The sequence below is a fragment of the Papio anubis genome, chromosome 12 (genome assembly GCF_008728515.1).
Source record: "Papio anubis isolate 15944 chromosome 12, Panubis1.0, whole genome shotgun sequence".
NCBI lineage: Eukaryota > Metazoa > Chordata > Mammalia > Primates > Cercopithecidae > Papio > Papio anubis.
Window position 1 is genome coordinate 85,843,795 of NC_044987.1, and position 26,485 is coordinate 85,870,279.

General features: G+C 35.3%; 1 protein-coding gene across 1 annotated transcript in view; it reads left to right on the forward strand.

Moving 5' to 3' along the window:
• The window catches only part of ANO3 (anoctamin 3), a 323,668-nt gene that overhangs the window by 166,336 nt on the left and 130,847 nt on the right, over positions 1 to 26,485 (forward strand). Inside the window, 4 exon segments of the mRNA XM_031653387.1 lie at positions 4,960 to 5,118; positions 14,046 to 14,146; positions 18,361 to 18,390; positions 23,658 to 23,813. Coding sequence (XP_031509247.1) covers positions 4,960 to 5,118; positions 14,046 to 14,146; positions 18,361 to 18,390; positions 23,658 to 23,813 — 446 coding nt within the window.

The following is a 26,485-nucleotide window of genomic DNA, read 5'->3' on the forward strand; positions in this document are numbered from 1 at the left end:
AACATTCAGGAAAACAAAAAAGCCTGTCACCTTCACCAAGACAAGCAGTTACTGCCATAATTTTGTTTAAAGAGCACCCTAAAACATGTTCTTGTGCAAATGGGCACATCTCTACTACTATTTTGCAAATGGGCTAAAATATTTGCAAAGGGTTCCTACTCAACATGAGCCATAACTTGCATATTCTTGAGATAATTTTTAGAAAGGTCAGCTTTTCTGAAAGTATTTGAGCTTCATGGTTTGCAAACACATTAATGATTTAGTTATTTTCAAAACTGCTTGCAAGATTAGGTAAGTACCTGATGAATGAGCTGCATCCCAGCTTCTCTGAGAAAAAGCAAATTTTATTCTGCCCGCTAGAAACAATAAACATGAAAAAACTCTAAATCAAATGCATTCCACATAGTAATTGGGAAGCATTTCACTATTTCATATAACTCATGAAATGAATCGTGATTTTATGTTTGGTCAACTGTTATTATACCAAACAATTCAAGAAGCTGTATTATTTTTATCTAGATGTAGTGACATATATAATCAGTTTTCAGTTAATTCTGTTTTAAAGGAACAGGTTTGAACATGGGTTAATTGATGTATTTGTGAATGGCTATCATACATATTAAAATAAAGTATACCACTATCAACCTTAAAATTACATAAAACCTCTACTGAATTCTTAACAACACAATTCAGAAGAGGTTTCCAAATTTTGCCATGCTTTTCTATTGACATTTTGATATCTACTTTTTATTGTGCCTGTTAAAACTGGTAAAAACTCATCATTAAACATTTAGAATTTATATAATAATTGAATAAAAATTCTATTTAATAAGTTTGTGAACTTATTTACTCACTGAGAGACAAAATTTGGGTATAATAGGTTACTTCTTTTTATGAAGATGTGGATTTTTAAAACAGATAGCTATCTTTCTGGGAGAGTTTAGCATTTACTTAGCTTAGAATCAGAGTAATGGATAATAACTATTAGTGTTCCATTTTCAGTCCATACCGCTTTTAAAATATGAAAAGCATATAAAATATTTTTAAAACACTTTTTGTCTTACTAATATTTTTTCTACCAACCAGTCTCTTGATTTCTAGGTCTTCTCATTGAAGGACTTTTGCCTTCACCTGGGATTAAATACGTTACCAATACTATGAGACTCGGTTGATTATCTTTACTACACTGGGAGAGTAGTATACTTTAAGACAACCTGGAGGAAAATTTGTGTATTATTTTATTTTCACCTAATGTTTTCTTAGATCAGCATGGAGATGCCTGTAAGCAGTGGGTCACAGATATAAAGCGAAAAAGCAAGCAAATTGTAACTAATTGCAGTGCTACTGTAATTGTGTGATTCTTCATTTTAGTGTATTATAATTTGTTCTATTATAAATGTCGGAAAGGAGAGGATGACAAATGACCACATGATTTTTTTAGGCCAGTATTCTTGAGGTTAACCCTATCTGAATATATAGAACGATGCATATTCGCTTCCTTTCTTCCTTCTCTTCTTTCTTCTTTCCTTCTTTCTATAAATATTTATTCATGCCAACAATGTGTCTAGCTGTGGACTAGATGTTTAAAATACTATGTAAACCAAAAAGTTAAAAAATTTCTTACCTTCTTGAAATTTATATCCATGTAGAATAAGACTGTCCGCAAACAAAAGATAATAAATAAATTAGCTAGCACTATATTATATATTAGTTAGAAGTTAGCAGATGCTGAGATAAAAATATATATACATATCAGGGGAAGTGGAATCAAGAGTGAGGAGTAACTTGGAGAGCAATTGGAGGGGCTTGAGGAGAGGAGTTACATTATCTCATCTATAATGTCTAGAATCATTGGAATAACTCAGCTGTCACGTTGAGAACAAACTATAGAAGAGATAAGATAGAAGCAAAGAGACAAGCCTGGCTACCACAATAATCCAATAGAGAGATTACTATGGTTTAGATCAGAGTGGTAGTAATGGTGGTAGTGATGAGGGTGTTAGAAAGTGATCAGATTTTAAATATATTTTGAAAGATTTTCTTGATGATTTGAATGTTTGATGGGTAAGAAAGAGAGAGAGAGAGAGAGAGAGAGACGATTCAAGATGCTGGATGTTAGCAGTTGAAGGGACAGAGTTGCAATCAACCAGAATAAAGAAGGTTGTGGGAAGTACCTGTTTGGAGAAGATAAACAATTTCATTTTGAACAGTTAACTTTGAGACTTTCATTAGAAATCCAAGTGAAGAAATCAAGAAGGCAGTTGGATATACAAGCCTGTGAATATCTACTATGTAGTGGTCAACATATAGATGGTTATTTAAAGCCAAGAGCTTGGATGAAATCACAAGAAGGGAGTATATAGGGGAAGAAATGGCAAAAGAACCAATGAATAGTTAATTAACAAATCAGAGGAAGAGAGAACGAGTGACCACTTAACTAGGAGAAAATGCAGACACATTAGATATCTTGGGAGTCAAAGGAAAAAGGTAAATCAAGTAGGTGAGAGTGATTACACTGCAGGAAGATAAATTTAAAAGACAGCAAATTGGCTGGGTGCAGTGGGTCACGCCTGTAATCCCACCACTTTGGGAGGTTGAGGCGGGCAGCTCACGAGGTCAGGAGATCAAGACCATCTTGGCTAACATGGTGAAACCTCATCTCTACTAAAAATACAAAAAAAAAAAAAAAATTAGCCGAGCATGGTGGCGGTTGCCTGTACTGTAGTCCCAGCTACTCTGGAGGCTGAGTTGAGGCAGGAGAATGGCGTGAACCCGGGAGGCGGAGCTTGCAGTGAGCTGAGATAGTGCCACTGTACTCCAGCCTGGGCTACAGAGCGAGACTGTGTCTCAAAAAAACAAAAACAAAGACAACAACTTGGTAACTGGATACAGCAATGAATATGTCATTAGTGACCTTGTTTTTTTTAAAAAAAAAAAGGTGTCTGAAGTGTTGGAGACAAACGCCCTCTAAAATCTGAATTTAACTGTGCCTTCTGTGGCAAAAAAATTCCCTCATGTAAAAGTACTTCTCTCAGTAAAAGCTGGAAATGTTCTTTTTTGTTACCCTTTTTAAGCTACTCAAGCCTCAGTCCTAGGAGTGTTTATTTGTATATGGCTCTTTATCTTTTTAAATATAGTGGTCATGACCACCAGCTAAGGTATCAAATTGGTCAAAATGCTGGCTTCATTATTTTATTTTCTATGATATCTGTTTGTCACTTAACCTCTTTGGCTTCTATGTACTCATGTCAATATTTACCCTCATGGGTTATGACAATTAAATAACCTTATGAAACACTTGGCACAATGCATGGCACATAGTAAGTATTCGATAAGTGATAGCTACTATTGTCATTATTACCATGTTATGGAAGGCCCTGGTGGCTTCACTGGAGTTAGTCACTTTATAATTCTTTCCAGATCCTGTGAAATCTGCCAGGATTCCAAGTTAATCCTGGAAATCTCAGAACTTTTTCATTCATTGAAGAAAAGACTGTGTAAAGCTTTCTTGTTCTTGAACTTGGAAGTCTCTACTACTATAAATTTACGCAATTGAACTTAATCTCTCTGCAGAACTACAGCCCACTAGAGGCCCCTCAGGCAGCCTAACCTGCTGCTGTAGGGTGACTATTTCTTGGATATTATTTCTGTTTGTTGAATAACTCATTGGCCTTTATCTCCTTAAACATCAGGTTGCTCTGGTCCTCACTTCTTTCACCTGGAACTGCATATCTGCCCTAGTCAGGGTCCTCCAAAGCAGTCTGAAATGCTTTTGTCTGAAATTATCTAATATCTCCCCAGATGTTGGAAAGCATTTTGAATCTCAAGAATGCCTGTATAGGAAATATGAAATAGAGAGTTGGTAAAGATGTCCAAATAGTTTGAAGGAAAGTGGTGAAAGAAGGATAGGGTAGATAATAGTTATGAACAGGAACTTGGAGTCAGAAGGTATTGAGTTCAAGTCCTGGCTCCTCGTTGATCTTGGGCAATATACTGGAAAAACCCCCTAAGAGGACCATAAAGAAAATGTGTTGATCAATAAAGCTGATTTATTAAAATTACTTACAGCAAATAAGAATACCACATGGATAGGAAAATATGTATCACATGACTTTATAAGTAGCTTTTTAGAAGGGTGAAGTTAGGGAAGAGTTTTCAAAGGATTCTCACGGCCTGGACTGGGTAATCAGTAGGTCTTGTAAGGCAGGAATTTGGTTGAAAATTGGGCAGAGTCCATTAAAAATAGACTGAGTTGGTGAGTACAACAGAATGAAGGCCCAAGAGCAGTCTTGCTGAGCAAGCAATTTGTTTTGAAAAGTAAGCTGTTTTATTTGGTTTGCAGTCATATATTCTAGGAACAAGTATTTCCCAAAGCAAACAGCTTAGGGATTATTTTTTGGTTTCAGTATTACTAAATATACATTTAGGAAAATAATGTCTGGACTGAGTATTATTCAACACAGGAAATAAAGTTGGTTTATTAGTATTTATGTTCTCTAAGCCTTAGTGTCTTTATCTTTGAAATGCATGTTGTGAGTAGTATATAGGATAAAGTATTGAAAGCACTTATGTCTGGTCATGATGTTTAGCAAATATTCAACATATGTTACCATTATTTTATGATGAAATAAATTAGTAAATAAATAATCGTTTTATTATTTGTTGTTACATGATATCATGGGTCTTATTGAATAAAACATATGCATTTTTATGCTAGCACCAAAGAACCCATGTTCAGATATCAGACCACCTAATTTTATATCCTGGAACATCACTTGCTAATGTGGCTCCTATGGTAGATTGTAAACTCTATTTAATTGTATTTTCATATCTTATGGTAGAAATATTAAAAGTACATTTTTCGATATTGTATTGCTAGTGTTCAAATGGAAATAACTATAACTAAAACATACGTGCTTGTGTAACCCACACCATTAACAATCATTGCTTTATTTGCAGAATGACATGAATTACATAGCATCCAGTGGACCTCTGTTCAAAGATGGCAAAAAGAGAATTGATTACATCTTGGTTTATAGAAAGACAAATATACAATATGACAAAAGAAACACATTTGAAAAGAACCTCAGAGCAGAAGGCTTGATGTTGGAGAAGGAGGTAGGTGCTTTACTATTATTAGTTATGTGATAAAATGTGTTGGAACAGATATAATCACTTATGGTTTAGAGAGGAAAATATGTATCACATGACTTTATAAAATACATAGTTCTTTTCTGTCAAATGTTAAATAAATGCATGTACATAGCCCTATTAAATATGTATTCACTTTTTAATCTATATAATTCTGTACAATGTAAGTATTTTCAAAGGGCGCATGACTATTTTTGCAATTTTAAAAACTGAATAAGGAATGATTATAGTCATGTAAAGTAGAAAACTTTATGAAAAGGAAAATAACATTTCGAAAGAAAAAGGTTTGCCAAACTATTAATGTCTGTTTTTTAGTGCTGGAACTGTGAGTGGTTTTCTTCCCAAATCTTTTTCTTTTGTGAGTTTTTTAAAAAATGTTCTTGGAAGAATTTATTTTTTCTAGTGAAACAATAAAAGTACCAAGACTCACTAGAAAAAAAATAGAAAGAGGCCGGGCACGGTGGCTCAAGCCTGTAATCCCAGCACTTTGGGAGGCCGAGATGGGCGGATCACGAGGTCAGGAAATCGAGACCATCCTGGCTAACACAGTGAAACCCCGTCTCTACTAAAAACTACAAAAAACTAGCCCGGCGAGGTGGCGGGCGCCTGTAGTCCCAGCTACTCGGGAGGCTGAGGCAGGAGAATGGCGTGAACCCGGGAGGCGGAGCTTGCAGTGATGCGCCACTGCACTCCAGCCTGGGCGACAGAGCGAGACTCAGTCTCAAAAGAAAAAAAAAAAAAAAGAAATAGAAAGAAGGAAAAGCATATCCTCTATAATCCTAGTATCAGAGAAAAATTTAAAAAAAAAATTCTCACTATTTTAGTTATACCTTGTATGGTTATAGAGAACACATATTAATCTCATTACAGAAAGAACAAACCTTAAGGTAGAAAATTAAAAGAATAGAAATGTACAAAATAAAAGCCAAAGTCAGTATCTACAATCTCTCAAATCATACCCTTCTCTCATTTGGTGGTCTTGTTAACAACTTGATTTTATCTTGCTAGGTGCCCCTCAATATATTTTCTAAGTATATATAAATATATAAAATTTTACACAAAATCAGCCATGATATGTATGTATATATACATATATATACACACATATGTATGTATGTATGTATCTATCTATATTATTCTGCTATTCACTCCTGTCATTTAGCAATATATTACAGAAATCTTAAATTGCCATTACATTTAGAACCAACTCAGCTTTTTACTAGATACATATTATTACAACTAGGGATTTATCCAGCTGTTCCTCTACTGAGAAAAAAAATTAATTAACTATTACAGAGACACCTGAATTACTACTTTTTTTTTTTTTTTCTCAGACTGAGTCTGATTCTGTTGCCCAGGCTGGAGAGCAGTGGCGCGATCTTGGCTTAACACAACCTCTGCCACCCAGGCTCAAGCAATTCTGCCTCAGCCTCCGAAGTAGCTGAGATTACAGGAACCAATCACCATGGCCACCTAATTTTTGTATTTTTAGTACAGACGAGGTTTCACCATATTTGCCAGGCTGGTCTTGAGCTCCTGACCTCAAGTGATCCGCCCACTTTGGCCTCCCAAAGTACTGGATAACAGGCGTGAGCCACCGCTCCCGGCGCTACCACTGGGTTTTAACTAGTTGTAAAAAATAGGAGCAACAAGAAAAACAAAAGAAACAAAAGAAAAAAAACCTGTTTTTGATGAAATATCTAGATAATTGCTAACAGGCTTTATCAGAGTGTTAGCAGGCACTTAGATATAATATTGGAATCCCTTTTCCCCCACAGAACATCTCCTGGAATTAATTTTCTGAGGAACACCCATCAGGAAGTACTAAATTGCAGTTTGGGGTAGCCCTAGAAAAGCTAATCCATTTAGGCCAGGCACGATGGCTCGCGCCTGTAATCCCAGCACTTTGGGAAGCCACGAAGGGTGGATCATGAGGTCAAAAGATCGAGCCCATCCTGACCAACATGGTGAAACCCCATCTCTACTAAAAATACAAAAATTAGCTGGATGTGGTGGTGTGTGCCTGTAGTCCCAGCTACTCGGGAGGCTGAGGCAGGAGAATCACTTGAACCCGGGAGGCAGAGCTTGCAGTGAGCTGAGATGGCGCCACTGCACTCCAGTCTGGAAGTCTGGTGACAGAGCGAGATTCTGTCTCAAAAAAAAAAAAAAAAAAAAAAAAGAAAAGAAAAACTAATCCATTTATGTTTATTAAAATCCTTTAATATGTATGAAATAACAAACACAGCATGACTTGACTCTTTACGAGGAAAGAATTACTCATACACAACCTAGAGTTATGGAGGCTGGCAAGTATAATTCTGACTTCAGTTTTCTGTTGACTCCTTTTGTTGTTTCTTTATTATTCCTCTTCCAGGAAGTTTTAACCCAGAATATTCCGCCGCCTCCCCCAATCACTGGTGGCTAATTAAATAAAGAAGTACTTACTGGAAAAAAAAAATCTCATTAAGTCAGTGTTGTGTGATAGACTTTTATTCTTTTGATATCCTTGTGACTTCTCCTCCATATAAATAGAATTAATCACTCTTCATCTGCTCCCAGAGCAGTTTATACATAGATCTTACTATGATACTGGTATTTGTTTTCTCACATATCTCCAACTATTTATTCATTCAGCACATTATTTTGGCTAGCACTGAGCAAGCTGCTGAGAAATATGATAAGTAACAAAGTAACAAACTCACTGCCTTGACTAAATTTATAGTCAGTATAGGAGTCAGACATGAAATCTGTATATTCCTAACAGGTATTGCTCTCAGCTTCTACCTAGTTTTCTTGCCAGAAAGCTCCGATTCTCAGTTCTGAATCTTCCTCTTCCTTGTTCCTCCAGACTTTTCCCAAGAATAATACTGGATGTTACTCATCCAAAAAGGGTCCTGTTCTGCTTTTAAAAGGAAGTCTATTTATTCTTGAGCTCTCACTCTCAAATCACTCCCAAATGGTGTCTTTGTTTAGATTGACTCTCAGCAGGACAGTGTCCATTTGTCTACTGTTATTCCTGAACAGAGAGGGTTCTCACCCACAATTACAGTCCTTTTAGTCCACATTCACATTCTTAGGATTTGTTTCCTACTGTTAAATAAATTGCCAGGACAGCATGATCAGGAGGTGTATTCAACCTCAATAGAATATTGTTGGAACCAGCCATTGCTGCAAACTGCTGCCATTGTGTTGAACACAAGTTACCAGTCTTGACTTCCTCTGTCCTCTCAACTGTGTACCTCTGACTTAGTTTCCTAAAAGTGAAAAGGTTTAAGCTACCCCAGTTTTCCAGAATAGATATTATTAGTTTTGAAGCTGAGTTGGGGGATTTTTATATTTTCCCTCTGAAAAGGCCGTAGAAGCCTTATGAAATTTTACCCAAACCTCTGTAAAAACTCTGCCTATTCAAGCAAGGGAAAGTGCTGCAAATTAAGAAAACAAACAAAAAAACTTGTTACACTCTTTCCACTTGAATAATGCTTGCACAACTAAGAGTACTTCAGAGACTGCACAAGAAAGATGATCTCACCCCGGGTGACTTTCAATCTACACTTACTAATACAATGCTTAAAATTCTTTACTAGGATAACCTTTATCATTTGAAACTGTGATAAGTGGCGTAAAAGGAAAGTAAATGGTGCTAAATGGCTTGCAACAATGGCAGTGGTATGGTCTGGAGGGTGAGGGGAGACTAGAAGAAAGGGAAGGAGGAAAATTTTAAAAATAAACTTTGAATTGAGATTTGAAAAATGAATAGTAGCTGATGTAGGTGAATAAAAGGGCTAGATGTGGTTTTCAATACTGGCTGTATATTAGAGTCAAGTGGTGATTTTATAAACTATTGATGCCAGATCCCACCACAGCATAGATCAATTAAAGATCATGATGGTGGTGGGAGGAAGGACATGGATATTTTTCAATACCAGAAAAAAACAGGGTACTAAACGAGGTTGGAAAGAATGAATGCAGTTAAGTCATTCTTTTTTGTTAGTTTAAGACTTTTGATCAACTTAAGAAAAATGGGAAGTTATTGAATAATTTTAAGCAGGTTAGTATCATGATCACATTTGTTTTCAAAAAAGATAAGTTTGGATTACTGAAAAGAACATAGATTTGAAGAGCAAGACTGGATGCACAGAGATCATGGGCATTAGAGACGAAGTTCATATCAGCAATGTGTCTTTCTCTTAGACTTGAAAGCTATGAGCTATCATATCCTATGTTCTTTCCACTCTGTGCTAACAATTTGCAGCGTGACTTTGTAAAAACATAATTTTAAAGTTTTCTCTTCTCTCAAGAGTGAATCTCCTGCCTCTTGGGAATTTGGGGTGGAATAATTAAATAATAATGTGAAGTGTGAAGGCAGTGGGTGTTTTGTTCTCTGAGGAGCTTGCCTTCATTAGAGCTGAACAGAATAGTGCCAGATTGGCAGCTTTTGATTCCTGGGGAAAAGGTAATCTTTCTCCCCGACAGCATCAGCCCCGCACCAGCCCCCTGCCCAGTAGCTGCAAGAAAATGAAACTACATTTCTTTTCTTCTGCTTTGTTTTTTAAGTAGAGGTATAGATAAAGAGAAATTAAGTTGAATAAGTTATGAAAGACGGTTATTCATGTAGGTTGATAAAGATCTCTATATATTTTAAGACATACAAAATGAGAAATGTTACGTGTGTGCACTTAGCTTGACATTTTACTCGTTGATAGTAGTTACTATAATGCAGAAACATCCTTCTAAAGCATCCCCTTATTGAAGTGTATTAGATTATTTTACATCCTAGAGTTTGAGAGTAATGAATTAATAACCAGTACTAGGCAAGCTGTTCATGATGTTAATTTGAATCCTGACATAGCACCCTCTTCCAGAACAGTCCAGGCTTATTTGCTTTCTTGTCTCCATCACACCAGCTTAGATATAAATTACATAAAATGTGTTCTCAAAATAGGTTAACTTATTTATCCGTTTTATAAATGCTTAGTGCATGCCTACTGTGTGTTCAACACAGAGCTAGGTGCTAGGGATACATAAGCAAAACAACAAATCTTCTCTCCTGACTTCTACAGAGCAAATGAAAGTAAAAATGCTATAGAAAAAAAAAAAAAGAGAGGCAATAAGAAAGATAAAGCAAGGGCAGACAAGAACTAGCAAGTGATCAAATGATGGAAGTGGAATGAGTGAGACAAAAGGTATTAGCAGAGGAGGTTATGGGATATCAAGGGTAAGATTATAAAAGGCTCTGTAAGTCACTGAAGAAACTTTGGCTTTCTCTGTGGATGAAATTAGGTTCTAAGAAATGGCATGACCTTACTTACATTTAAATAGGTCATCCTGACCCTTGTGCAAAGGGTCAAGACCACTGGGGACAAGAGCGTGAGCAAAGGGTGCTGCTTGAAAGTACTGCAGGAGTCCCAACCAAAGATGATGATGATATAAACCAGAGTGATAGCTGTGAAGGAGGCAGAGAGGGATCAGAATCTGGCTATATGTATGGTAAAGTAAAATCAGGAACAACCTAGTAGTAGGAGACCCAAGTTTTCCTGCAGTTGAGCTTAAATCTTCCCAGATCTTTTCCAGCATTCATCACATATTAGTCACTCTTTCATGCTACTACTGTACTATGGCAACCAATATGCCCAGACTTCAGGAACCACGATGTTCTGAAGGCAAATGAGACCTCCATTCACACCAGAATAAGGCCCAGCTCCTGAAAAATTATTTCTTGTCCCAAGATCTATCTATTTCACAATAGAAATTTTACTTTCAAACCCTGCATGGAACCATTAGGAAGAATGCAAATGATCAGTGTGTTCTCAAGGTCTTGGTTACTCAGTCTTACATAGCCCTACATGTCAAACATCTCAGTCTGGATGTAGATTCGTTTTTGTTTGAGTCTAGACTCATTTATTTTCATGAAGGTCACTCTTCCAGCTTCTGGGAAAAATGAGGACTAGATAGGTTTTCTGTAATCTTCAGGGTCTCAGTTTCTCTCTTCTTGAATTACCTCTGAATAAGAACTCATGTCTCCCTAGGAACAAAAAATAAAGTATAGGCATAGAACAATTTAATACATCAAGATGAAAAAGACAGATCTTCTAAATAAACTATAAAGTCTACGGAAATAGTTTTGTTTTGTTTTGTTTTGTTTTGTTTTTAAGAAAATTTATGCCCAGTTCAGAGTAAAACGTTTAACTCATCAAGTTAAACCTTGATTCAGGTCACTGTCCTTCAGAGTTCTTCCCAAATCATAGGTTAATGCTGGCTTTATGCTTATGCAACTGAAAGGTGTATAAAGAAGGTTTACAGAGCTAAGGAAGAGGCTCTACCAAAGATGAATTGAGTAGACAGAAAGATTCAGGCTTTGAAAGCAATCATCATTTTGGGTAGTTTCTTATTTGAGAGACATGCTGTCAACTGAGAAAAAATATTTCTGGAGAATTTATTAGGCATGGACACTTGATGAGGCGCCCAGACTTTTATAACATTCACACTCTGTGAGGCAGAGATAATTTTCTTCATATTCCAGATGAGAAAACTGAAGATAAGAGTGGTTAAATAATTTTTCTAAGGCCATAGAGATAGTAAATGGTAGAGATAGAATTTCTACTTAAGTCTTTGTAATTCCAAATACTATGCTTTTTCATTTATACCATGTGATCTCTTCCAAGTAGGCAGTAAAGATTGAGGAAATTCAAACTACGCTTGGTGAGAGGCAAGTTGGTGTAACACTGGTAGCCAACACGATGATTTCAAATGAAGGATCTTTGTCATCATCTTACCTAAGAACTTTTGTAAGCATAAAGCAAGAAAATGTATAATAAAACTTGACACGTCTGTCACTTGCCCTGGATGAAGGAGTCATTCAAATAGATGTATGCTTACGCTTCATGTTTTAAAAAGTTTTTCTCATCCCTATCATTCCTGTACAAAAACTTTTCCACCAAATTTGGAAGATTCACTAAAAGATACTGGAAAAAAAAAATCACAATATTCTCTTTTCTTTCAGTGACAGATTTCCAGCTGGGTGATATGTTTTTAAACAAATGGTTATTTGAATGAATCAACAGTCACTTTAAAAAAATTATATACATTTTTCCAAGCATAGATAATATGTGTAACTTTGGTTGGTCTGAATTTAAAGACCTATAGATATTTGAGACATATTATGTTTACTTCTGGCATTGTCAGTTTTCATTTTAATAATCCTTTGTCTTTAATTTGAAACAAATGTATTTTAAATAGGAAAAGTTCTTTGGAATTTGCACTGACATGAAAGCATCTTAAGCTATTTTCCCATGGTGATTTGCAAAATACTAGTACCTCAGTAAGCTATGGGGAAAAAACAATCCTTGATCCAGAAGTTTGTAAATTCAGCATAGTTTATCTCCTGCTTGGATATTTTTTAGCAAATGCATGCATATTAAAGTGTCTTAGAAGTCCTCTAATGAGAAACCCAAAATTTAGTTGATCATGGAATGAGCCCCCACTTCTTTGCTTCTAATACTCTATGGAACAAACTGGCAAATCCTGGTCTGTGAAGGTGCCTGCCCAATGGAAAGGGTAGCCATGTTGCCTTCTAGGTTTGAATATTAGGCCAATGACATTGGTTCTCTAAATATTGTCTAGAAATATTGGTAATACAAAAATAAAATATCATCTGGCAAATCCATGAAACTAGCCCTGCTTAGAATTTGGGGCTATAGTAATATATGCATATGAAAACTTTATAGTTTAATTTTAAAACATACATGATTTTAAATTAAATTGAGTTATTTCTACCCTATTCTTGAGCTTTTAAGATTCATATGTTTCTTGATAAATTACATCTAATGGAAATACAATGAACAGTGTTAATCAAATGGAGCTCAGCTGTGTCTAACCTGGTGGGTGCATCTAAAGGGAAGCAAAAAACAGTTCTTTTATTTCAGATGTTTTGCTCCTATAATCACATGAAGGATAAGCTCTGTGTAATTCAATGTTAGAATGGACATAAACTTGTTCCATGCTCTATGAACCTCAGATACTGTAGGATCTTCAGGGAATAACTGTGTTGGCTTTCTTTCAAAACAGGGTCCAATATGAACATGAGTGATATATGATGCCTAGGGAGTCAGTTATTTATTTAGTTATTTTAGACTACTAAACCAAATCTAAGAATCGTGATGATTCTCTTATTCAAAAGGGTATTAGATTAGCAAACAATCCTGGAATTTCCAAGAATTAAACCACAGTACCCCATTTTGTAAAAGCTCTTTACATAATCCTTATGCATACTTGACTCTGCTTAAAAACCTTTTGTCTAGTCAAAGACACTTTAATTCTTACTTGTTAATACAAGTAAAAGTGGATGAAAAGATGAAAGAAAGAAAGCAAATATGACAACTCTATGAGCTAACAGACTTGTATGATTTATACCCAATTTTTTTCCAGTATTATCACAGGACCAAGCACATAGTTTGAGGACCTAGTAGTTACTCAATAAAATGTAGTAGAAAAATTAGTGAATTAGTTAATAAATGACTGGTGGTAACTGGCAGTATTTTCTTCCCCCTCTGAACTGGAATGGCGTCATGATAAAAAGCCCATCAAAAACAACTCCACATTTTTAATTGGTTCATGATTGATGTTCTGATTGGGGATTCTGTATGTTGAAAATCATCAATGTAAGAAAATGCACTAATGCACATACATGGTTATTTCTTGTACATAGTGTCATTATTACATTTTTATCAAGGTTTTTCTTCATTAAGATTTTTTTATCCATATACATTTATTTTAAATCAGTGACAGTGATCATGCATAGTCAAGGGGACAATGTTCTTTATTCCCAAATCAAACTGTGGCATGATATCATCAGCTCTGATTCTAAATAATGTTGCCTATCTTACTATCATTTGCAGCCAGCTATTGCAAGCCATGATATCATGTTTATTAAAATTCACATTCCATGGGACACGCTGTGCAAGTATGCAGAGAGGCTGAATATCAGGATGCCCTTCAGGTACTTTCAAATTTTACTTTATTTTATCTCAATATGTATTAAAATGAGTCTATCTTTTGCATCACCTTAGAGCAAGAAATGCAACCCCTTCTACAGAGAAAATGCTTTTTCTTTCAAAATTTCAGTTATTCTGGACAGTTATTTTCTTTTCTTCCTAATTTGTTTGTCTAATTTGGTAAACTTTCTGATTCCCTGGACACTATGTCATTTCAAGGTGGACCTGCCTAGTGGGAAAGTAAAACAGTTATTTTCCATTTTAACTTACAACAATTTGCAAGATCAGTCTCACTTCTTATTTAATATGGGTGGGCAGAACCCTTCTTAGTTTTGTGGAAGGCCGAAAGTATAAGTGCATAGCATTTTCTTTGTGTATAAATTGTCGTCCTCCATATAGTCATTAGCAAGAATCATTTCTCAGGTCAGTGCAACCAGGATGGGTTCTAAATTCTGTCCTCAATAACAAGAAATAAATGGTAATAGGAGGACTGCTTCTTTCAAGATTTTCCAGTCCTTCCTTTAGGCAAGTAAAGATTAAATAGGCATCCGTTTCCCTATATTGAGTATCTTGTGTTTTATGCAGAATGTGTCACTTTCCTCCATCATTTCTCACAGTAAAATTCAACAAAGCTCTTACTATGCAAAGTATTTACTCACATTGAAGACATGAACATGTACACTGATGTGGAGCTTAATATGCTTCCTCAGTTGCTACGGTTTTAAAAGGTTAAGCACAAACAAATTGCCAAGTAAGAGCCTCTAGATAATGAATATAAGTGAAAATTAAGTACAATCCAAAAATATGGAGAAATTTCTCAGATCTGGTAGCATGAAAGACTCCAACTCTGGTAGGAGTGCTGATATTCTCAAATATTATGACAAACCTCTACAGTATTCAAGATAAAATGTGAGGTATTGAGCCTCATCTTCTTAGTCATTTAAAACACCTAGGGCTTCAAAGATGCAACCATAGTCATTGACCATAAATCAGAAATTAAGTGTTGAAAACTACTGAGGAATCTTCTTGATAATATTAGAATTAAACACCTAAATTAATTAGCTTATATTCATGCTTGGCTAAGGCTTTAAAAATTCTCTGTAGAGTTGATATTTAGAATATATGCAAATAATTCCTCAAAGATCTTGGCAAAAAAAAATAAAATTTTAAAAAAGATAAATAAAGGAAATAATATTATTTCCAATTCCTCAGCACCTTATAAAAATAATGAGTAAGACTCCTTTAAAAAATCCTGAGGTTTGTGTATTTTTATGAAGTACCTCTGAAAGACGCCAGTAAGCACCTGTGAGATATTATTTGTGTTATGGTTAGAGAATTTGAAGTTAGTAGAGGCTAGTTTCAATTCTGGTCATTATGTTGAACTAATTTTGAGGGTACAGCTAGGTAAATTTGCATTTGTGGTAAACAACATTTCTTGAGTTCTGGAATTTTTCTATCTTCATGCTATATAACCTTCTAAAAAGTCTTTTAAAATACTTGACTTGGACTTATTACAGATGATAATGTATAATAATAATATGCCGATAATGGCAGAATACTTGCTCTTCGCTCAAATTTATTCTGTGGTCTGTGCATATTCATGTTATACAAAACCATGCAGCATAAAAACAGCGAAATAAATTTTAAACTCTCAAATAATTTTACAAGTAGCAATCTTCAAATTTAGCATAGATATGGTTAATAATCACCTTTGTTTTTTCACAGTGGGAGTCAAACTTAATAAAAATATTCTGAAATTCAATTTGAAAACATTTTCTGTGAGCCTTACAACTTTTCATAGCCTCCACTTTGTATCTTATGATTATAGTTGAAACACATATAAAAATATTCACTGAAGTATAATTTATAATTGTGAAAAATAAAATACTTCATATGTTATCATTAGTGGATATAAGCAAATTAGAATACAACTTTGCAATGAAATATAATTAGTTTATAAAATGAATGGGTACAAAGATTTCTTAGTGATTTGGGGGAAATATTAACTAAAAAATTTTAGATAAAATACACAGCATATGCAATTATTCATACAAGGTGATATACATGTAAAATTTATAGCAATGCAGTTGGAATGAAATATAATAAGAGATTGAAAGGATTGCTTCTGATGAATGGAATTGTGGTTCTCAGTTATTTTCTTTATATTCTTACAAAAGTATATATTTTCCACAAGTTCTAATTTGACTGCATTAATGTAAACACAGGATGCAAAAGAATGACACAAGATAATGACCTGTTTTCTAATATCAGGATAAAATTGCTACAGAAAAAAATCTAATAAATTAATCCTAATTTCAGGATCTTTCATCATGCCCCTATTCTATGATTTCATCATTGTTTCTAAGCATCATAACTGAATTTATGTACAAACTAGTTTCCTTGTAGATTAAAGAGGAGAAAGCCCTTAGCAACTATCATAAGCATGTCATTTCAGTACACATCAGTATAAAGTTCAGTTCAGGTTGAGTGAACATGGTATAAAATATGTTCAAAGAGGCAGCATGTCTTCCACCTGCCTCCTCTAGACTTCATATGAAACAGATGTTTGCCATGATTCCAGAACATTGGTTCCATTTTTTCTGTCCATTGTTGGCATTATTTAACTTAGCTCTGGCACAACCACCTATTATTAAGATGTAATTATAATTTCATTCAATAGAATAGTGAAATATAAATACAACCTCAGTGTCTTGATTAGCTCGGGATAGTAGAACAAATTACCACAGACTGGATGTCTTAAGTAACAAACATTTACTTGTCACAGTTCTGGACACTGGAAGTCTGAGATCAAAGTGGCAGCATGGTTGGGCTCTGGTAAGGGCCCTCTTTTGGGGTGTATCCTCACATGGTAGAAGGAGGGATAGCTAGCTCTCTGGCCTCTCCTGCAATTCATGAGGATTCCACCCTCATGACCTAAGTACTTCCCAAAGGCCCCACCTCCAAGAACCATTAAGTATTGGAATTTTAACATGTGAAGTTTTGGGGAATACAACTGCTTTGTCTATTGCAATTGGTAACAAATGTTTGCCTTACCCTTAGTATTTGATTTTCATAATTTCAAAAAAGGCTTTTCTTTCTTTAACACATGTTCATTCTGCAGTACTCTATCCAGGAAAAGTCTTATAGAGAGAATGGGAACACATTCTATGGTGTAGTACTTCTCATATTGCTCTTTCCACCATCTCAGTTGGATTATACTAATTTAAAAAACAATGGAAGTCACAGCATGTTTGGCCTCTTTTCTTTTCCCTTATTTCTGCCTTTTCAAATAAACTTCAAGGAACTCTTAGTGATGGAATAATTGTTATTCCCTTACCTTAGATTTAAAAAATCGTTATCACAATTAATTTCTTTGTTTCTCTTCCTAAGAAGTACATTAAAAACATTCTCTTGCTGGATTCTGAGTGACCTTCCTTTGTATGAAGTAGAGCTTAGGTCTTCAGGCTATGTGCCACCAGTGTTCCTCTGTCCCAAGGGAGATTTTGAAGAGGATGCTTTCTTGACTCAGACCATATTTTTAAAAAAATGATGTTCATTTTTAAATTGCCTGGTAGGAATGCATGTAGAAGAAGTGTTCTACTATATCCAAAGAAAAAATGAAAAAGGGGGGAAAAAAACATGGGACATATGCAGTTACTATCCCTATTAATTGGTGTTTTGCCTGAAGTTTCTTCTTTATAATGTTTTTCAAAAATATATGATTATTGCATTGTGATTGTGGAAACTCTTAGAAAATACCATGGAAATTCTCATGGCTTACCAATAAAAATATTTTAAAATATGCAACATTTTCCAAAGTGTGTCCAAGTAATACTAGTTCAACAGGATCTTAAAGGAAGAATATACTGTGACCAAATTTGTTTCTGAATTTCTGAGTTAATAAATAAGAGTATTTACTGAAAATATTTTTAGAGAAGTGGCTCTCAGTCTTTAGAGCACATTAAAATGACCTGAGAAATGATAAAAATGAAGATTTCTGGAACCTGCTCCCAGAGATTCTGGCATATTAGCTTTGGAATAGGATTGGGTATATAAATTTTTAGCAAGCATTCCAAATGTTTGTGATGCCCATGGTAAGGAACTCTTGTCTTGGAGATTTAAATATTTTAATAGCTTTTATATATTTTATAAATTTCAAGAGACAGTTATAAATTGTATAACCTTTTCCTAATTTCCATGTGATACTGGTGTTCTTGAGAAAACAGTCTGAGAACTGCTGGAACACAGAGTTCTTTCGGAAATCCTTCAAAATCAGTTTCAATAATGGATGTAACATTAACTCCTTAGGAACTAACTTGTCATTTATTTACAATGTACACTGGAAATTTGAGATAGCAGCCAATTCATAATAAGGAAATGCTATTGAAGCAGAAACTAAGTGGCAAAGTATTTTCGTGATGGCCAATCTAGTCTCCAATTGACAACTGTTAGCATGTTCAAGAGAAAACACTAACTTAAAATTAAATTATACAAAATAATAACCTAAATAGGAAACATACACGTCTCTTTTTAGGATAATATTTTTAAAAAATTTATGCATTCAAAATTTTGCCCATACAGAGCAGTTCCATATTTATTCATCTTTGAAACCTACCTGTCAGATTCAACAAAGAAAAGTTGCTAGATTTGTTAGCTATAACCGTTCTGCAAGTTTTTTTCTTCCTCCTTCTGTTATAAACGTGAATCTTGAGCATTTTATCTAAATTTTCTGCTTGGATATATATGTAAAACATTTATTTGCCTACATTTTTCTAGCCACTTCTTTATTGACTTTTCTTTCAAAGTAAATATGACCTACATGTTGGACCTGATGTTTCAAATCTAACCAGGGCAATTTCAAAGGTTTATAATAGTCTACATTTTCTAGTTTTTGTCATATCAGGAAGGACTTAGCGCTGCATTCCAGAAATGTCAGATCCTTTTAGCGTTTTTCTTGTGATCCAAAGCTGATTCCTATTCATGCTTACCTCTCACACATTAAGAGAGTTCAGCACATTTTAAGATAATTCAGTCATCCTGTGGCTTTTCAGATGGAGTACCCAGATAAGGCCAACCTCACATTTTTTGTCAAGCTCATTCTTCTGCAGATATTTTAAACAAAGCAAATTTGGGGGCTATACTTTTAAAACATTAAGAGCAATCATTTTTATCATAACTGGGGTTAAACTTAGATCACTTTTTATGCAAAAAATAATATGCAATATAAAATCTAAAGGGAGCCCAATATAAAATAGATAGGAGCATGGGGGTCAGGATTTCATCCAATTAACTGTCCTCCTCACTTAGCCCCACAGGCATCTCCACATGTAGCCATTGACTGTGTTGAACTCTGGCTGGAAACAGTGGTTGAGACAATCATTTACTTATAATTTGAAGTGGTTGTTGTAATAGGTAGATAGATGACTGCAGCCTTGCCACAAGGTATAAAATAGCAGAACTTTTCAAATGAAAAATTAAGGGAAAAATAAAGCTCTATACATGAACAGTATGCAGTTACTAAATTACAGGATGGAAGATTATAGGTAGAAAAGGATTTGGCCCTGCACATTCATTTACACAGAAGAATTAAGGAGAATTACAGTTTATTGTTTGCTTCCTGGATCAAAGATATGTGGTATATTGAGACTATAAAAACAAAATTTGCCCCCACCCAGAAAACCTCTCCACAACGATAGAAAAGGAAGAAAACCATTTCGTTATGGAATAAACACTAAACCAGAATGTGATGCATATCATAGTCAATTCACTAAAATTTGTAAAGGCAGAGGGAAATCTCATTTTTTTAACATAGCCAAACAAATACAACCTATTGCAAGCATGTTCTCAAAATAAACAATAACTAGTCCTTTATTAGTCCGTTTTCATACTGCCATAAAGAACATCCAGGAGACTGGGTACTTTATAAATGGAAACGGTTTAATTTACTCACAATTCTGCATGACTGGAAAGGCCTCGGGAAGCCTAACAATCATGGTGGAAGGGGAAGCAAGCACCACAAGGTAGCAGTAGAGAGAAGAAATGAAGGAGGAACTTCCAAACACTTATAAAACCCTCAGATCTCCTGAGAACTCACTCACTATCGTGAGAACAGCATGGGGGAAACCTCTCCCATGATCCAATTACCTCCCCACCTCAACACCTGCGGATTACACTTCGAGATGAGATTTGGGTGGAAACACAATTCCTTAAGTAAGAGGACTTGACAGCACCGTTCATCACTCATAGTTCATTCATAGATTCACCTGGTAATTGGGCTGTTAATTAGCTTCGTACGAAGAGAAATAAAACCTCGTATCTTTTTGACAGGAGGTACTTCTGCTACCTGGTGCAAGGCATCCACCAAAGTTAAACTCCTATCTGAGAAAGGTATTTTTTCTCACATTAGCTTGACCGGGTACATATTTGGGGATAAATAATGTACAGGCAATTACCCAGCTTTTGAAGATCATCACCTCTCCGGCAGGTTGAGAGGAAATTGTTGGTTTTATTATCACTGCAATTTATTTTTTATTTACAATGCATTTTCACATTCAATTATTAAAGCATCTTAAAAATGACTCTGCAAGGGAAGCAGAACAGAGAGTAACCAGTTTTGCAGGTTCGAAAACAAAAGACTCCCTTACCATCCCCACCCACACCCCATGCCCTGCTTTCACAGCTGGTTTATGAGTATGCTCGGCCGGGTCCTTTGACCCTTTAATCCAGACTTATTTTCAGTTTTCATAGAATTCTCTTAGCTTTTCCCGGATTGTAGCAAATAAACCTAAAGCTGTATTTTTACATTATGCCATGATATCTTGAGTTTGCAAGATGTCCAACACAATAAAGGTTTAGTAGAGTGTAGGTAACGTATTCGACTACATTGGTGGCATGGTGATGGTACTTTTAGTAGTATAAATCATACATCATTATTATTATAAACATTTATTGAGAGCTTACTATGTTCTGTGCACTGTGGTGTCAGACAATAGTCATTTAATTCTCAAGATACTTCTTTTCAATTAAGAGAAGCAAAACTGAGTGAGGCTCAAAGGAATTAATAAGCTAGATCCTTGCATCCTGGTATTCAGATTTAGGCCAGCTGTATTTCACTATTAGACTCCATTTACCCCTTCCTTCACAGGAAGTGTATGTGAAAACCTAAAGAGATAATATTGTTGTTTTCTGTTAACATCACAAATGATGGCTGGAAAACCCTTTTATTCCATTTCTTTTAAAGCTATTTAAAATTCACATTTATACCTACTTTGTTTATAATGTCAGTGCTACTAGAGGTTTGGCTACTGTAGCCTGTCAGCATTTTCTAAGTGTAATTAGAATGCCTCCTTTTATTTGATCCTCCTAGCCTCCTAATGAAGGAAAACAGATGGAATTACTCCCTCCCTTTAGAAACGAGGAACCTGAAGCTCAAAGATTAGAAATGTTTAGCCCACTTTCAGTGACCAGCAATTCAGCACTAGAACACTCATGTTCCAACTCCTACCCCACTGCTTTTTTTCAACTATGCTAAGTTTAAAAAGCTTGAGTAATTTCTGTGCAATCTATTCAATATTTTCTACATGTCTATACATCAGCCTCTCCAATGAGGTGATATTTTATCATTTTAAAGGCTGTCTTTGCAATGAGAAGAAGCACCTCAAATACTATGTATTTGTTATTTTAGGCTAGAAAAAAAAGTTTTGGTTTTTCCAAAACCAAAAATGATTTGATAAGTAAATGATAGCCTTCCTTGGCAAAGGAAAAATCTAGACTTTCACATACTAAACTTTACCTTAGGATTTGATTATTACTTCAGATTACACATGGTAATTTTACCATAATAGATTTGAGTGAAATAATTCCAGAGATACAATATTTGCTGCCTGCCCATTGCTATACTAATTTTTTTTCTGAAGTTCAAGCATAGTTGGCCAAAGAAATAATATTGAGGTGTGTTATATTTAACACTCCTCTAGGAAAAAAAATAAGTCCTGCTACTTGGGCTTACTATTGCAGAAGAAGCCAAAAATTTCCCCAGATAGAAACTCATAGTGTGTAAATATTGCAAATGTGTTATTAAACACAGCTATTATTATAGTAAATCTGAATTTAGACTTTCAGAGTCAATCTCTGGAGTCAGTAGTTTTCTTCTGTTTCTATTTTCTTTGTAAAATGAATCTGATTTCAATCAGTATATATACCATAATAGAACTAGGTTATAAATGTAATCTAAAGCTGGAGCCAAAGTATCCTGATGTCAGATTTCCCAGTGTCCAAATGATATATGCCAGGTGTCTATGCTAAACCCATTACTCAAAGTGTAGTCAGTGGTTAGCAACATGAGTGTCCTTTAGCAGCTATGTAGAAATGTGGAATCTCAGTCCCCATCCCAGGCCTATTGAATTAGTATCTGCATTTTAACAAGATAACCAAGTTATTCTTATGCCCGTGAGAATCTTAAAAGTCCTGCAATGGCTCTTTGCCTCAGTGTTCCTTATTGTTAATTACCAAGTCTAGAATAAAACACCAATTTGCAACTCTCCAGTAAGGTCAGCATTACTTTTATTTTATGAGTGAGGAAACCGAGGTAAGAAGTTGAATAACGTGTACAAGTTTACGTGGCTAGTATAGTCCAATAAAAACTCAGTTTTGCTTGACTTTAAAATTTTGCTGTTTACCACACGACTTCCGGTGCCACTGAATGTGTCACAGTCATTTATTTATTTTCAGTTTCCACTTTTCTGGAGCTGCAATGCTATTTGCTTTAAAAAACCAGAGTAATGTCTGTCTATCTATCTATCTATCTATCTATCTATCTATCTACATACATGTATACACACACCATTGTAATAAATATGTTTTGCTGCTTTTTTAAAACAAACAAACAAACAAACAAACAAAAATCACTCTTTCTGGCCGGGTGCAGCGGCTCATGCCTGTAATCCCAGCACTTTGGGAGGCCAACACTGGTGGATCTCGAGGTCTGGAGATCGAGACCATCCTGACCAACATGGTGAAGCCTCATCTCTACCAAAAAAAAAAAAAAAAAAAGTACAAAAATTTGCTGTACTTGGTGGCGTGCATCTGCAGACCCAGCTACTCGGGAGGCTGAGGCAGGAGAATCGCTTGAACCCTGGAGGTGGAGGTTGCAGTGAGCCAAGATTGCACCACTGGACTCCAGCTTGGTGTCACAGCAAGACGCTGTCTCAAAGAAAAAAACAAAAACAGAAAACCTCTTTCCTACTACCATCTTTATGTATCCTGTTTCTGAAATCTTTTCCACAATTATTTTATATTTTCATGAGGATAACATAGTTGTCATGAAAGAGTTTAAACAACTGCAAGATTTGAGATTTGGTTTGCTTTGCTATTTTCTTCTTTTGTGTGGGAGCAGAAGCAATGCACATGTATGTGTGGTGTATGTAGGTTTGTGTATCTCTTTTTGGAGAAGTTTTTTGGTACTTAAGAGAATTGTAGTGGAAGGTAGTCACAGCTTTGGAGTACAACTTAATCTAGTTCTAAATGTTGACTTCATTCCAGGATGCAAACTTACTTTAGAAGAATCAAAAACTGGATGGCCCAAAACCCAATGGTTCTTGATAAGTCAGCTTTTCCAGACTTAGAGGAGTCGGACTGCTATACTGGCCCCTTCAGCCGTGCGCGGATTCACCAGTGAGTTCTCTTTTTTCATACTGCCTGCCTTTATACCTTTTATGATGTGGGGCTTGTTTATAGAACAAAAACACCTGGGACCATTTCCATTGTTTACCAAATATGTCCGACAACTTATCATTGTATTAAAATACACACTTAACTTATAAACAACACTAAGTGAATGTTATTAATTCGTCATCAATTTGATGATTTAGAGACATTCGGTAGTGAATAAGTAATTGTAGACCCATGGACTGGTAGTCTAGTTTCTAACACTTTAAAAACAATTACTGTAATAGTGAACCAGTTAAAATAACAATGTTAATAATAATAGGATTACGGTTCATTAGCATGTTTGAGTAATAGATTGCTGTAATAAATAAATCATAATTATAATTGCTTCAATTAACATATATTTAATTAAGCTATCTATTTTAGTTCAATCTTATTAAACTAAATTGAATGAGAATTTGTAAAGAGATTTGTTGCATTACTTTCTCTCCATCTACCTACCTACCATTCCTATTTATTTATTTATGTTTTCATTCAACTAGTATTTATTGTGTTTCTACATCACACAGGTTGTGTATATAAAGGAATTTATGACACAGTTTCTATCTTCAGTGTATGCCCAGTCTAATGGGGCAGACAAAAATGTAAATTTATAATTAACTGGGATAAACATAAAGATAGGAAAAGGCATGATGTATTAACGGACTATAGCTATAGGGCCTACTTTGCTATAGGCCGTTCTGAATTGAGCTATATTCTCGGAGGCAGGAAATTGAAAGGGTGGATAAAGCAGAATTCCAGACCACCAAACATGTAACATAGCCATCAATTAATGGCAAACCCTCCTTTTCCCAGTAGTCTGTTTATCTCGTTGCTTATTCCTGCTTACACCTGTAGGTATAACTAGAAGCATGCTTTCTAATTCCAACAATATTGTAATGGCAGAAGGAGTAAAATTCCAAATGACTGTTGGCTTTAGAGAGAGGTCAAAGTTTCATCGAAACTTCTTCAGCCTTTTGCTGCACTTTTTCAGGACCTCTTTAAGGATCTATGATACACCAAATGAAAAACATTCTACTCTTTTTTATTTTTTTCTTTTTTTAATAAAGAAACCAGAGTAATCTTTGGAAAATATCAGCCACATCATAAAACCACCTTGCTTAAGACTCTGAAACAGCTTCCCATTTGTACTTTCAATAAAATTCAAATTTCTTATTTTTTACTAAGTGGGCATAGATGCTGTAGTTACTGCCCAGCACTATCACTCCATCTTCTGCATTTTTTCCCACCATTTACTCACTCTAGCCATACAAGACTTGGTTCTATCCACTGAAAGCTCAAGCTTAGTTCCAACTCAGAGTCTTTGCTCTTGCTGTTCTCATTGTTTGCCATGCTCTACCCCGATCTTCATATGGCATAGTCCTTCCTGTCATTCAGCTCCCACTCAAACATCACCACCTCCAAGAGACCGGCTCTGAAAATGTGACCTAAAGTGCCCTTGTCCAAGTCATTTTCTATCCCAGTATACTGTTTCATTTTTCTTCATAGAAATTATTTGAAATTATGTTATTTACTTTTCACTTATGCATCAGCTATATCATCTCTCTATAATGTAACTTCATGAAAAATTGAATTGATCTGCTTAAAAATTACTTGTTGAGGGAATGCTGAATCAACTTAATGGTGAAAGAGGCAGGTGGACATTCCTTCTGCTACCTACAATTAACAGGACCCTGAATCTGGTACATCCAAGTATGGAGATAAGAATACTGGAGGAATTCAGAGTCTAATCAAATAGACACATGTCCATATTAACTTAAACGAGGCAGAGTAAAGTCAATGTATTAAGAAAGATGGAAATAAAATGCACATTTTGTAAGAGAGAGAGCAGCACATCCAAAGGAGAGGATCTGGAATGCCTTTTCAAAGGAAATAGCTCTTTTTGTCAGGTAAAAATATGGAGTGGCATGGAGAGAGAAGAAGAAACAGAGCAAAATCTAAAGGAAAAGAAGCATGGTATTTTAAGGTGATGATATTATGTTGGTACAACATTACTATTTTTTTTTTATTCCTGACATTTTTTATTTAGTGATATCTTTTTCTTTTTTATGATACTTTAAGTTCTAGGGTACATGTGCACAATGTGCAGGTTTGTTACATATGTATGCATGTGCCATATTGGTGTGCTGCACCGATTAACTCATCATTTACATTAGGTATATCTCCTAATGTTATCCCTCCCCCCACCCCCCAAATAGGACCTGGTGTGTGATGATCTCCTTCCTGTCTCCAAGTGATTTCATTGTTCGGTTCCCACCTATGAGTGAGAACATGCGGTATTTGATTTTCTGTTCTTGTGAGAGTTTGCTGAGAATGATGGTTTCCAGTTGCATCCATGTCCGTACAAAGGACACGAACTCATCTTTTTTTATGGCTGCATAGTATTCCATGGTGTATATGTGCCACATTTTCTTAATCCAGTCTGTCGCTGATGGACATTTGGGTTGATTCCAAGTCTCTGCTATTGTGAATAGTGCTGCAATAAACATACGTGTGCATGTGTCTTTATAGCAGCATGACTTATAATCCTTTGGGTATATACCCAGTAATGGGATGGCTAGGTCAAATGGTATTTCTAGTTCTAGATCCTTGAGGAATCGCCACACTGTTTTCCACCA